Here is a 14,410-nt window from a genome sequence, read left to right on the forward strand (position 1 = left end):
TGACCCGAAAAAAAAACAAAGCAATGAAGACTGCTTTGTGTAACCCAACCCAACAAATGAATGTTAACACAAAACCTTTCAAGATACTTTCCTAAGGACTATTGCTTGAATGACATTAGACCAATAAACCAGATACAAAATTATCTATTGCAAGAAAGGGGCACTTGAATGGATTGCTGAAATATTAGGCCTATGTGACTGAATAAAGTAATATATCATACAAGCAAAACACTGGCAACATTCGGGGGAAAGAACAGACCGGGAAAAAGGCATTTCAATGATTGGATTATTAAAATCAATGTTATTTCATTAATTGGATTATTTTAGTATACACAGACATGCTATGACAAAGTAGTACTAAGGCCTTGTAAAAGTTGGTGTTGTATAGTGCAAACACTGGTGGCCCGGGGGGGGGGGGGGGCAAAGCCGGCGTGTGCCCCCCCCCATGAGAGGCACGATTGCAATTTGTAATGTAAAAATTTTGTTAAAACAGACGTGTGCCCCTATTGAAGGTGAAGACCTTTTTTTTTTTACTATTTGCTTGTCAAATTTTTCCTTGGGGAAATGTGCACCCCGGCCCCCCCCCCTTTGGAAAATCCTGGATCCGCCCCTGAGTGCATTGAGGATGGGGACATAAATATCTATTCATTTGTTTTTTGTTTTTTAAGATTCAAGGTATAATGAGCCAAAATTGCCTTTCTTCATTAAACTCAATTGAAATAGACATATAGGGGCCTAATACTTTTTTTTTATATACCGGTACATGTAAAAATCCCACCATTCCCCCCCCCCCCATCCTTTTCTTTACTTTTCTCCTCTTTCATTCTTTTTTTTTAACTCGGTCGTGAAAATTTCAGGGTGTCCGATGCCCCCCCCCCCCCCGCCCCCCCCCCATGCATATACTCCATGCACCTGTTACGTGCTCCAAGCTCGCTTGCGCATAGGCCATCACTGTTCGCCACTGCACTAGCACTCCTCCCTGTCAGCATTTCCGATGTGTACGGAATCTCGCGCGGTGCACCTCTCTCTCCCATCCCAGGCGCCCAAGCTCCCACTCTCCGATCCTCCTCTCTCAATACAGTGTCAGGGCTAATAGTGGCAAAACAGTCGTGCTTCGTCGACTACCATCATCAATTATAATATTCGGGATGAGTAACGTACTATCATTCTTCAGCTTTCTGTGCAATGATCTGAAAGTGATGAATTAAAATACTGAAAAGGACGATAACATTCATCGTGTGTTGTTTGTTAGTCTTCTCAAAAAGCCGTGCTCACTGAGGACAAGGTACGGGAGTGATGGTTCGCTAACCCGGTAGAATCGGGTAAGGTGTTCATTGGTTCTCGCTGAATTCACCCATGTTGCACCACCGCATCTCCTAGATCTTCACTTAGGAAAAAAAGACCGTCTTTGTAACAATCGTTGTGGGCTTTAAGGGAAATTCAACCAGATTCGTTGCCTGAAGATGCACATGTGAACAATTGGGAATTTGGTAAGAAGTGAAAATCTACTTATGTCTCCCCCAACCTGATTCTGAACTGGAGTTCTGTTTCTGGCCTTGTTGTGGCCCTGGATCCCATTTTTTAAAAGTTTATTTAAGTCCATTAAGATCAATCTCTGTCTGTTTGACAATTGTATTTTAAAACATTGATTTTACTGATTTAGTGATTATGTAAGAGACAAAATATGTAGCATCTTTGTTTATGATTTGAATATCATGATTTCTATTGTGACAGGTGACAGATTGAATATTATGATTATTATTCATTGTTTTAGATTAGAAGTATGAAACTATGATATTCTTTATTATCATTATTTTGATTATTCAATAATCATCTCACAATGGCCCAATGTAAATAATTATGATTCAGATGTCACTGTGAGTCCACAGGGGGGCCACTTCCATTCATGAGTGGATACCATGCGCGACCATGGGGTCTCGAAAAGCACCCTAAACACTTAATTTCCATATTCTGAAAATGCACCCCTTAACAAGTATTGGCGTGTGAAACCCTACCCTTAACAAGTATTGGAAACAAAACGATACTCTTGGCAAACATTCCCTGAAATGAACCCCTAAACAAGTACAGGAATGTTTTATTGTTACGGGTCCTTCGGTCGTCGGCTTTACCTTATTTGGTTTAGTACGACCCCACCTTCTACACCTCGTGCAAATAGGACTCTAAACACGTAGTGTTGGGGCAAAAAGGACATCCTTTAGAAAACATTTTAATTTTGTTTTATCATCCCCGCAAATTCGACCCTAAACACGTAATTTTCCTAGCGAAATAGATACCCTTTTTTCATTATTTTTGTGTTTTTGACACCCTTATCACGTTACGTACATGTACGTAACGTGCCCTATCGTGAAAAGGACATCCTTTTACGTGTTTTTTTTGGTCGCGCATGGTATCCACTCGTCAATGTAAGTGGCTCCCCCGGTGTGTGTCATACATGTGTCACTGTCATTCTTCCCATGTTTTCATTGGAAACCGCACAAACACATTTTTATCATTATCTCCCTTTATTCCGTAGAATGACTCCCCTCCCTGCGCCTAGACCTAGCTGCCCACTGATGTACAATTACCTACTGATGTTTAATACAGGTGTATTTTCAATTGGTCTAATGCCAATTTGTCCAATTACCAACTCGTCTACTATCATTTTGTCTACTAATCAGTTCATCCACTATCCACATGATCTAATTGCCATTTCATCCACTCCCCATTTAATCTAATAACCAGTTGGTCCAATAGCCATTTAGTCTGTATACCATTTGGTCTTATTGGACTTGGTGTAATTGGATGAAATTAATGATAAAGAAATGGGTATTAGACCAACTGGTTATGAGATGAAATGGTAGTGTAGAGAACTGGTGATTAGACGAAGTGATGATTTGACCAATATTGGTTAATGGACCAAATGGTTGTTAGATGAAATGTTGATGGACGGAATGGCTAAATAAAGGTAGACCATGTGAAGACGAGATGGCAATAGATGAATCAGCAGTTTACCGAATGATATCCCAAGTTCATTAGGGTTACGTAACCTTAAGAGGCACTGCTGTCGTTCCACACATCATTTTGTGGGGGGGGGGTAAGGGCTTCTGAAGTTAGCACACACTTATCCAGCTCTTTGGAATGATCTCCCTCTGGTATTAAAAGGATTTCTGTTGGCACATTAATAGATGCGTTCCTATGTGGAGAAGCAACAATTCAATGCCTACATTCTTTCTCCTTGATGAGCCTTATTTTTACGGCAAGTCCACTTTTCAGAAGGGCATATTTTCATACAACACCAGAAAAGGGAAAATCTTGAAAGGGCACAAAAATATCTAAGGTCATTGAAAGAGGCAATATGAGGCAAATTATGGTTAAATTCAAATAATTAAATGGTTGAATCAAGCCTAGTATCTTGAGCTTTCTCGAGATACTATCAAAGTGAATTTGATACATTACGTTTTAGATTATTCTTATGGGGGGGGGGAGAATAAACAGGGGGAGAGAAGGAGAAAGATGTTACAGGCCTGTTGAAATTCCCTGGGGGACTCTGACAGATTTTTAGAGATACCAACCTTCATGTTAGCCCAAGTCAAGGAGTACAAGTCCAACCCAACAAAAAAAAGTTGATTTGAATAAAAAGGGAAAAATCCAATAAGCAAATTCATCAAAATCAAAATCAGATAGAATAAGTAAATAATGACATTGTAAAGTTTTGTTTAATTTCACAAAACAGTAATATGCATATCCTGGTCAGTATGCAAATGAGGGGACTGATGACTTCACTCAGTCACTATATCCTTTGAATTTATGTGAAATATTCTAATTGTCTCCTCATTCCCATGTGAAACAAAGATTTCTTCCTCCCTGAACATTTTGAGTTGTTTTAACATTTTATGGTTCAGTCAAGTAGGTCCTTACTCTTTCCTTACTGTCAAATCAGTAATAATTCAAACAATAAAAAACGAAAGAAGTAGTGAGTGAGGGACATCATCAACTCTCTCATTTATATATCACTAGGTTGTGCATACTATACAACTGTTTAGTGAAAAATTAGCGAGAATTTAAAATGTCATAATTTTTTAAAATATATTACATCTGACTTTGATGAAACTAATTCAGCGTTATTATTAAATTATTTTTTGTCTCACCTGCGAAGCAGAGTGAAACTATAGGCGCCGCTTTTCCGACGGCGGCGGCGTCAACATCAAATCTTAACCTGAGGTTAAGTTTTTGAAATGACGTCATAACTTAGAAAGTATATGGACCTAGTTAATAAAACTTGGCCATAAGGTTAATCAAGTATTACTGAACATCCTATTAGAGTTTCATGTCACATGACCAAGGTCAAAGGTCATTTAGGGTCAATGAACTTAGACCATGTTGGAGGGATCAACATAGAAATCTTAACCTGAGGTTAAGTTTTTGAAATGTCATCATAACTTAGAAAATATATGGACCTAGTTCATGAAACTTGGACATAAGGTTAATCAAGTATCGCTGAACATCCTGCACGAGTTTCACGTCACATGACCAAGGTCAAAGGTCATTTAGGGTCAATGAACTTTGGCCGAATTGCAGATATCTGTTGAATTCCCATCATAACTTTGAAAGTTTATGGATCTGATTCATGAAACTTGGACATAATAGTAATCAAGCATCACTGAACATTTTGTGCAAGTTTCAGGTCTCATGATTAAGGTCAAAGGTCATTTAGGGTCAATGAACTTTGGCCGAATTGGGGGTATCTGTTGAATTACCATCATAACTTTGAAAGTTTATTGGTCTAGTTCATTAAACTTGGACATTATAGTAATCAAGTATCTCTGAACATCCTGTGCGCGTTTCAGGTCACATGACCAAGGTCAAAGGTCAATGAACTTTGGCCGAACTGGGTGTATCTGTTGAATTACCATCATAACTTTGAAAGTTTATGGATCTGATTCATGAAACTTGTACATAAGAGTAATCAAGTATCACTGAACATCCTGTGCGAGTTTCAGGTCACATGATCAAGGTCACAGGTCATGTAAGGTCAATGAACTTTGGCCATGTTGGGGTTTTTTGTTGAATAACCATCATATCTCTGTAAGTTTATTGGTCTAGTTCATAAAAAGTGGACATAAGAGTAACCATGTATCGCTGAACATCTTGTGCGAGTTAGAGTAGTATTCAAAGTCAGCACTGCTGCTATATTGAACCGCGTGATGCAGGTGAGACGGCCAGAGGCATTCCACTTGTCTCTTTTGACTCAAATAAAATATGTTCTTGGGTGGAATTGACCTTTAATGGGTGCCCATCTCATCAGCCTTTTTTCTCTTGAAATTCCCATATTGCAGATGGTGGTTCCAAGGTGATTTGAATGAGGATTTACTGTGAGGGCTACATGTACCATATTCTGTCCTCCATCTCAGGGTTACCTATAGTTCAGACATGTGGGGGGGATGCTGGGGACACAGGCCATTTTAGTACAGAAATTGTCTTTGATGATAAAATGAGAAATGTCTTCATCTTTTTGATGGGTTTGCAATGCCACATTTGTGTTGTTGAGGATGATTGGGTCAAAGATCATTTAAGGGTCAGAAGGTCAAGTTTTTGTCTCACCTGCGAAGCAGAGTGAGACTAGGCGCCGTTTTTCTGACGGCGGCGGCGGCGTCAACATCAAATCTTAACCTGAGGTTAAGTTTTTGAAATGACATCATAACTTAGAAAGTATATGGACCTAGTTCATGAAACTTAGCCATAAGGTTAATCAAGTATTAGTGAACATCCTATTAGAGTTTCATGTCACATGACTAAGGTCAAAGGTCATTTAGGGTCAATGAACTAGACCATGTTGGAAGAATCAACATCAAAATCTTAACCTGAGGTTAAGTTTTTGAAATATCATAATAACTTAGAAAGTATATGGACCTAGTTCATGAAACTTAGACATAAGGTTCATCAAGTATCACTGAACATCTTGCTTGAGTTTTGTGTCACCTGACCAAGGTCAAAGGTCATTTAGGGTCAATGAACTTTGGCCGAATTGGGGGTATCTGTTGAATTCCCATCATAACTTTGAAAGTTTATGGATCTGATTCATGAAACTTGGACATAAGAGTAATCAAGTATCACCAAACATCCTGCATGAGTTTCACGTCACATGACCAAGGTCAAAGGTCATTTAGGGTCAATGAACTTTGGCCGATTTGGGGGTATCTGTTGAATTACAATCAAACTTTAAAAGTTTTTGGATCTGATTCATGAAACTTGGATATAATAGTAATCAAGTATCACTGAACATCCTGTGCGCATTTTAGGTCATGTGACCAAGTCAAAGGTCAATGAACTTTGGCCATAATGGGGGTATCTGTTGAATTACCATCATAACTTTGCAAGTTTATTGATCTGACTTTTGTAACTTGGACATAAGAGTAATCAAGTATCACTGAATATCCTGTGCAAGTTTCAGGTCACATGATCAAGGTCAAAGGTCATGTGAGGTCAATGAATTTTGGCCACATTAGGGGTATTTGTTGAATTACCATCCTATCTCTGTAAGTGTATTGGTCTAGTTAATAAAACATGGAAATAAGAGTAACCGAGTATCACTGAACATCTTGTGCAAGTTATAGTAGTTTTCAAAGTCAGCAATGCTGCTACATGTTTGTGGAATTGGTGATGCAGGTGAGACGGCCAGAGGCATTCCACTTGTTGAAACATATATGTAAAGCTGACAGACCTTGTTGATTCATACAAGTACACCCATGACCTTGTAAAGATTTTAAGCATCTCTGCATTATTGTTTATACTTGGATTTTTTCATTAATTTCAAATTATTTACTGTGTCATGCTGTGCATGCAACAACAGTCCTATGCATTGGAGATTGATTTCAATTAGCATACATGCGCTGGACACCCCTCTTACTGGCTCATAGCTCAGCCTTATCCATTAATTTCACTAGGGAGCAGTGTGTGGATGAAATTGATGCCCGCCCCACTTGCTAACTTAAAAATGATGTTCGCATAAGTCAGGAAAAGGAAATATTGATGCTGCCTATCCCGCATCAACATACTTGTTTTCAAGGACACTCAAAGACATGGCATGGCAAAACTGAACATTATTTTCCAGAACAAAGTAATTTGGGAAGGAAAAACTGTTGCCGGAATCTTTTTTACAAGCATGACACACTGCAAATAAACCAGTCCTTTTTTTTTTTTTAACAAAGTTTGCACATCAGGAAAGATTTCTACATTAATGTAGGCTATCCAGAATTATGAGGTCAATCTTGACTCATGTTTCTATTCAATATGACTCATGACTTGATAGTGAAATCATTATGACATCACATTCGTACGAGTTATGTTATCATAATTGACAAAACTGTGACATACATGTAAGAATTGAAACGTTATTTGATATCATATTACATTATAGTAAATGTATATTAAAAGTGAACATTATTGTAGTCAGGCAGTCAGCTATGGAAAACGGCATGGCCAATTTTGGTAAAGGAAATTTACAATGCAGGTACATGTACCAGCAATCAGTAGGTGTGATGTTAAAATCCTGCTGGTTCCAAGATTCTTTCTGACTTAAATACTGGCGAAAGACATAAATTGTTATTTCAATGTACAATTGATTGTGAAAAAAAATTATTGTACGATCAGTCGCTTAGCTTTGTGTTATGGGACCTGCTTTAAAAAAAAGAAAAATTTCCTCTGGATGTGTACCTGACTTTTTCTTTGCTAAATATTTAGATTGTTATCCAATGGGTGTATACTGTTTGTTTGACAATGTAATGGATGTTTTTTCTTGCAGGTCTTTCCGTTGTCGGCAATCTAAGATGTCTCTTTTCAAACCTATCACCAATCTAAACCTCAGTGGGTCGACCACCATCGCTCCTGACAACCAATCCGTATACATCACAGAGATTGATGCTCAGAAAAGGTAAGATAATAAGGCTTGCTTTCAGTCTGTTCATGCTGGCTGTGTTCACATGTGAATTGTATACCAGCCTAAATAGCCCCGGCTCAAGTCAGCTGCTTGTATCTGGCCAGGTTTATTACCCATAATGCAATATTCTCAACAGCATAGTCTTGTAACATAGTCCCACTTGAATTATGAATTATAATAACACACAAATTCACTACTCAATACATTCAAATAACAATAATCATGCTGAGAAGCCCAGTTTGTATGGTAACTGTCAGATAAAATATATTATGTCGGATAAATCACCTGACAAGTACTTCTATGAAATGCCCCCCCCCCCCTCCCCTCTGAGATTTACATATTTGATATGCTTCATTCTATAAACTGAAATCGGCAGGGGTCGAGGGCTATATCAATGTGATGCAAACTGCTAGGATTAGCAGTGAGGAGAAGGGACATTTTATGGGTACAGTTCACTTAAGGAGCATGCAGGTGCTTTCTAAGGGTGTTTTATGATGAAAATTTGGCATGGATACACCCTTCAGAATGCTTTCAGAGAGCACACAAGAAAGGCTGAAAAGCTAGAGACTCAAAAAAGGGGAACATTCAGGCTGTATATACATAAAAAACTGAAAGATTATAATTCAATTATAAGAATAAGTATGCATGGAAGCAGTGGTTACTGAACGGAACTAACTCCAGAACGGATTTCACTTATTCATATAATTTTCAAGATATTAGAAATATCCTGGATTTGAGTTTCTGGAGTATGATTTCATAACTATTTCTGTTTAGTTTTTCTGCAACTGGTTGAACAAATGTGACCAACCACCCCAAAACCACCAATAGGCTGCCCGGGAAGGTTCTCTATTAATACTAATATTTAGCCAAAATAGTATATTGGTCTTCAAAAAGCCAAAATCAAAAACTTAGCTTGTCTGAAGGAGTACTTACTCATTTTTTTTGTAAAAATGTTGAATTCTAAAGTTGAACTGAAAACAAGATACAATAGTTTCTATGACAGAATTTTTTGAGGAGTGTACACATCTCATGCTTGAGTAATCTCAAACTTAAAATAAGAGGCCCTTCGCATTACGCTTTCTTAAACTAGTTTACTGGAAGCCGATTCAGGAAACCATTTGGGAAGATCGCTTTGCTAGCGTTCCCACTTGATCACACGAAATTGGTTTTCAAAATCACTTCACGTAAAGCGCTCTTGTTGCTATGGAAATGCTCCCAGTGGGGTGACATGTTTCGCGCGAAATTTGAAACTGCAGCATGGTCATTCTACACCTGTCGTGTGGAGTAGCGCGCTCAAAATGTGCGAAGATTGCTTCCCGAAGAACGGTTGTGTCCTCACGCTAAAACCAGTTTAACGAGGCAAAGCGGTCTTGAAAACTACATCGCAAGGTGGTTTTCCAAACTGGTTTAGAAGATCGCTTCCAAGACCGCTTCGACCGTTCTCACTACTCGTTAAACTAGTTTCCACTAAACTAGTTCCCAGTAAACTAGTTTTAAGAGCATAGTGAGAACAGCCTCTAATATTTCTCACCTTATTTCGTGAAGCTCTCGGTTTTTTTCCCCGCAGTCAATCAAGTATTTGAGTGAGTTATTGCTGATCAAGTTTGACAAATCACATATCATTTTAAAGCTCAGGATGATCTTGATCAAACTCATTAAAAATCTCGAAATTAATTTTGGGCCTGACTTAAGGCGGTGCTGCACCATCCCGAGTTTGCTCAATCTCGAGATTTTAGCCTGGTCGGCCCTCTTCGCGATTAATCTTGAGATTCAAGAAACCCCGTCTCCACCATCGCAAGAGGAGTGATTCCTGCTCGAGCGAGGTAACAAGCCAGATATTCTGTGCATGCACATTTTCGGATCTTGGAGTTTCAACGGCCCGCGCTTTTTAATAACTTCCCACGATATACAATCAAATACATGTACTCCTTTCACTAGCACTTTCACCAAATTCGACCGGTTTTATGCAACAATCCTCTCAGCTCAGCCGCGCTCAGCGAGTGAAAAGTGATGTATTCTTCGTTAAATATGATGGCGGAGAAGGAGGCAACGACAGAGAGAGAGAGAAAAGGAGGAAAGAAATGCTCTTTGCTCACATTTTGCGAAGGAATAAGACAACACTGCTGTCAGTGTTATTATTGACTATGACCACCGTCGATAATGAGCGCCTCCCCCATCGGTCTAGTCTCTCCCAAAATCCATTCACTGATGGGACACCATCGTTGCTATTTGGGGAATTGATGAACGCTATTCGCAATTATGTCTATTATATTCGCGTTTATAAAGTTGACTTTCGCATGCGTTCGGTATGATCGCGATGTGTTTAGGTTTTGACCAAAGCGGAAGTTGAACGCGAATTGCATTATGGACTGACGTCATGAATAAATTAGCGGGATAATTCGTAAAATAGCGCTATTTTTGCAAATAAACCCGAGTTGACTTGGGATTGCAATCTCGAGATTAATCATACGAACTAGCGCGATAATTGCGTCTCCATTGCAAACAATCTCAAGATTTTTCAGATCGGGAAAATTTGCTGGATCAGAAATAGCGCGCTAATTTGAAAACTCGGGATGGTGCAGACGGCCCTATATTGTTGGTTTTAGGCTCGCCAGTCACCAATGGTGTTTAATTGCAGTTGGATTTTACCTTTTTCAAAACACAAAATACCTTTTTCAGGAAAACACAAAATACGAAACAATGAATGAGATCTCAGGATTAAATTACCAATAAAAATGTTTTACTTTAGTTTCGTCTTTTGAATCCTGTCAATTTTTTTTTCATACATGTATGAAATCATGTTGATTGAAAAAAAACAAATGGAGCAGAATAAGTTACTTTAAAAAAAAATCAAATGAAGGCTGAGTATGTTTGGCTAATTCCTGTTGGGGTGATTTCCTTTTTCTGGATTATTTATTTAGTACTTTTCATGGAAATCAATAAGATATTTAGAGGCGGTCTTATGCATACAAACATGGGCTGCATCTAAAATTCATCACCAGTGTACACTTTGGAAAGAGTCATATCCTCATATTTAAATGAATACTGTATTTTTTATATGCGGAGCCTTAAAACAGTAAATACACCATAATCAAGCTTTTATTGGCCTTGCAATTAGGATAAAGTGGTGAAACCTTTTCATTTTCGCTGACGGTGCAATACCTCTCTAAACAATGCACGGTGTACAGAGCAAACCGTAATTACCAGGTTGTCCTAAGAGCGAGCATTCCAGCGTTGGATTTATTTGCAGTAGATGAGTAGTATTACTAGCGTGCTTTCATCATTGGGCTAATGAAAGGCCGGTTGGTTGTCAGAGAGTACTTATATGGATTTTTGCAATCATGATTGTTAACACGTAGATGTTGTTCGCTTAAAGCAGTCACGTGACTAGCCAATCATGAAGATGATTATTGTGCCCCTGGTCGAACCATGAATCAATAAAATCATATTAGTGATGGGAGACATTAGTCAAGCGGATATAATGAGAGAAATAAATCATATCCTTTACAGGACTATATTCCATGGAATCCTCTGTGCCATTTGTAATATTCACATTGTAATTTAGAGATGGGTTAAGCCAATATATCTTCACTCATATTCAATCATCAGTTAGTTTATTCAACTCTTAACACTGTTAATCATATCTTACAATATTCTAATGCATTTTTACCTATTTTTAACGGTTGCAGGCTAGTGAATTTGCACAAGAGTCAACTTGAGATGACTTTATCCTCATTGACATGCTGGTGCTGCTATCTACATACCCATTTTGATTCCCATCGCTTTATGTGATCTATTCTGAATTTGTTTCTCCTGTTTTGTTTTTGCTATAAGAGGTCTAAACAAAATTGTATTCGAGCAACCATTTTCAAATACATTGAAAATTTATTCTATTGATGTTTAGTTGAATGAAATGGTGAATTCTGTGTGTTTAAAGAGCTCTTTTATGCAAAAATATGTGAGTTTCATAAAGCGATTCCAGGCCTGCCAACTACTCCTTTTTAAAAGGAGCTACTCCTTTTTTGGGGGAAATTTTTTGTATACATATAACCCTTTTTGCCCATATAATATTATGTACAGTCATCTATGGGAAATATGCTGTGACTCCTATTTTGTAAATAAATCACTTATATATTTTGTATGTTTACAGGTTGGTAGGCCTGTGATTCTACTAGTTACTAATTACTATAAATTACTTGAATATGAAAAAACAAAACAATTCTCCACTATTTTTTGCAGTCATATTGTGACCTGATTTCAGCTTGCATCTGAATTTTTAAACATTTTTTCCTATTAGTATTCCTCATTTACCTATAATTGGACAATACATGTACAGTATGTTCTCCCACAGTAATCATGTTTCTATGTTCCCCTTTTGATTTGTGATTCATGTTGGTAGTTCTAGCATAAGTAATCAAATATTTGCACCCTGAGTATGCAAGGTTTATTAGTCCAACAGAATAGATAATATTGCAAAGAAAAATAATAAGTTTGAGACAGTAAGATTGCCTTTGATTGAGACTGCTCTGATCGTTCCCAGTCAGTGAAAATATGATGGGTGCCAGTGGCTCACCTTGGTGCACACCAAGGTTCTATGGCACATATATATCCTAATGCATAGCATATATCCTAATGCATAGCTTACTGGGTCATTATTATTATGTGCACGGTAGCATGTTGTTCAGTCTTTATTATTGGCCAAATTAGTTGTCATCAATTGCAGTTGCAGGTTTGTTTTGGAGTGATGCAAGCAAGACTGCTTACAGTTGAGAGTGCTATGGTCAATCCCACATTAATAAGACACCGTTCTTGCTACCGTCCTGAAAGAACATGTAGTTTATACTGGAAACTAGTTTGACGTGTAATGAGAACGGTCAAAGCAGTCTTGGAAGCCTCGTTAAACAGGTTTTGGCCTAAGTGAGGACACAACCGTTTTTTGGGGAAGCAATATTTCACATTTGGAGCACGCTACTCCACACACTGTATGTGGAATGGCTATACTGCGGTTTCAAGTTTCGCGTGAAACATGTCACCCCACTGAGAATGTTCCCATAGCAACATGACCGCTTTATGTGAAGTGGTTTTGAAAACCACCTTCGGGAGATCAAATGGGAACGCTAGCAAAGGGATCTTCCAAACTGGTTTCCAGTAAACTAGTTTTAGAATGAGATTGGTGTCTTAGAGCAGGGCTCGACACTAGCGGCGGTCCGACGGTCCCGGACCGGTAAAAATCGCTGTCGGGCCGGTAGATTTTCAGAAATAGGAAGATTTACTGGTCCGACATGACCAGTAAAAATATCATTGTCGGGCCAGTAATTTTTCAAAAAATAGCAAGATTTTAAGGGTCCGACATGACCAGTAATAAAAACCATTGTTGGGCCAATAACTTTTCCAGAAATGGTCAAATTCACTGCAAACCATTCCCCCGATAAATTCTGTCATTCACACACAGAATACACACAGAATGAATCGCACGTAATTGCTACTAGAGCAGATACAGTACACTGTACATATGTAGCTAGCCAGCCACACAACTCACGTGGTTAATTCTTTACTGGCTGCACAAACGAAGCTTGGCTAAACTCTGGCAGAAATCTCTCACAGAACTGTCAAAATTCGCGGTTCATACTCATGAAAGGCTCTTATAATGTCCATATTTCCTAAAAATTGGAGTAACTCTGTCATTTTTAAACAGTAAAAGGATAAATTTTCACTTCTGTTTGGTTCAAACAGATCGGGTTTCGGGTGATATCGTCTGAATACAAGTTAGCCCCACATATGCATTTATGTGTGTGTTGATACACTTGGTTTCTGACTTTCTTTCGTAGCTATTTTAATTGAGCCAAAAAGAAATTGATAAATCATTTATGATGATAGTTTTAGCTTTCTTCCTCTGTTTTCTTCCTATCTTTCTTTCCTTCTTTCTTTTCAATTTTTCTTTGTTTCTTCCCTAATTTTTTTTGTTACTGTCTTTCTTTTTTTATTTTCTCTTTTTTCTATTATTCGTTCTTTCATTCTTTCTATCCTTTAAAAAAATATTTTTCTCTGTTTCTTTTTTTCTCTCTCTCTTTCTTTCTTTCTTTCTTTCCTTCCTTCCTTCCTTCCTTTCTTTTTGATATTTTTCTTTCTTTAATTCTTGAGTCCATCCATCCTATATTCATCTCTTCTTCCTTTCTTTCCTTCCTTTTACCCTTTTCTTTCCTTCATTCTTCGTTACTTTCTTTTTTTTATTTCTTCCTTCCACCAATCATTTATTTACCTTTTTTTATTTCTTCTTTTCTTTGTCTCTCAGTATTTCTTTTTTTTCTTCCTTTCATCTATTCTTTTACCTTTTCTTTTTTTATATTGCTTGCGTCTTTCCTTCTTTCCCTTCCTTCCTTTATTTATGTCTTTCCTTAATCTATCATTTTACCTTTCCTTTATTTCTTCCTTAATTTCTTTCTTCTTTCAATCCTTCCTCTCTTTCTTTTGTCC

General features: G+C 37.9%; 1 protein-coding gene across 3 annotated transcripts in view; it reads left to right on the forward strand.

The window, feature by feature from the left end:
• The first annotated feature begins 1,018 nt into the window (after positions 1 to 1,018).
• Positions 1,019 to 14,410, forward strand: part of LOC121407227 (WD repeat-containing protein 89-like) — a 71,603-nt gene continuing 58,211 nt past the window's right edge. For all 3 annotated transcript variants that reach the window (XM_041598194.1, XM_041598196.1, XM_041598195.1), the window contains exons 1-2: positions 1,019 to 1,490; positions 7,802 to 7,930. In XM_041598194.1, coding sequence (XP_041454128.1) covers positions 7,827 to 7,930 — 104 coding nt within the window. In that variant the 5' untranslated portion in view covers positions 1,019 to 1,490; positions 7,802 to 7,826. The remainder of the gene's footprint in view (positions 1,491 to 7,801; positions 7,931 to 14,410) is intronic.

Source organism: Lytechinus variegatus, chromosome 2 (genome assembly GCF_018143015.1).
Source record: "Lytechinus variegatus isolate NC3 chromosome 2, Lvar_3.0, whole genome shotgun sequence".
In the NCBI taxonomy this organism is placed as follows: domain Eukaryota; kingdom Metazoa; phylum Echinodermata; class Echinoidea; order Temnopleuroida; family Toxopneustidae; genus Lytechinus; species Lytechinus variegatus.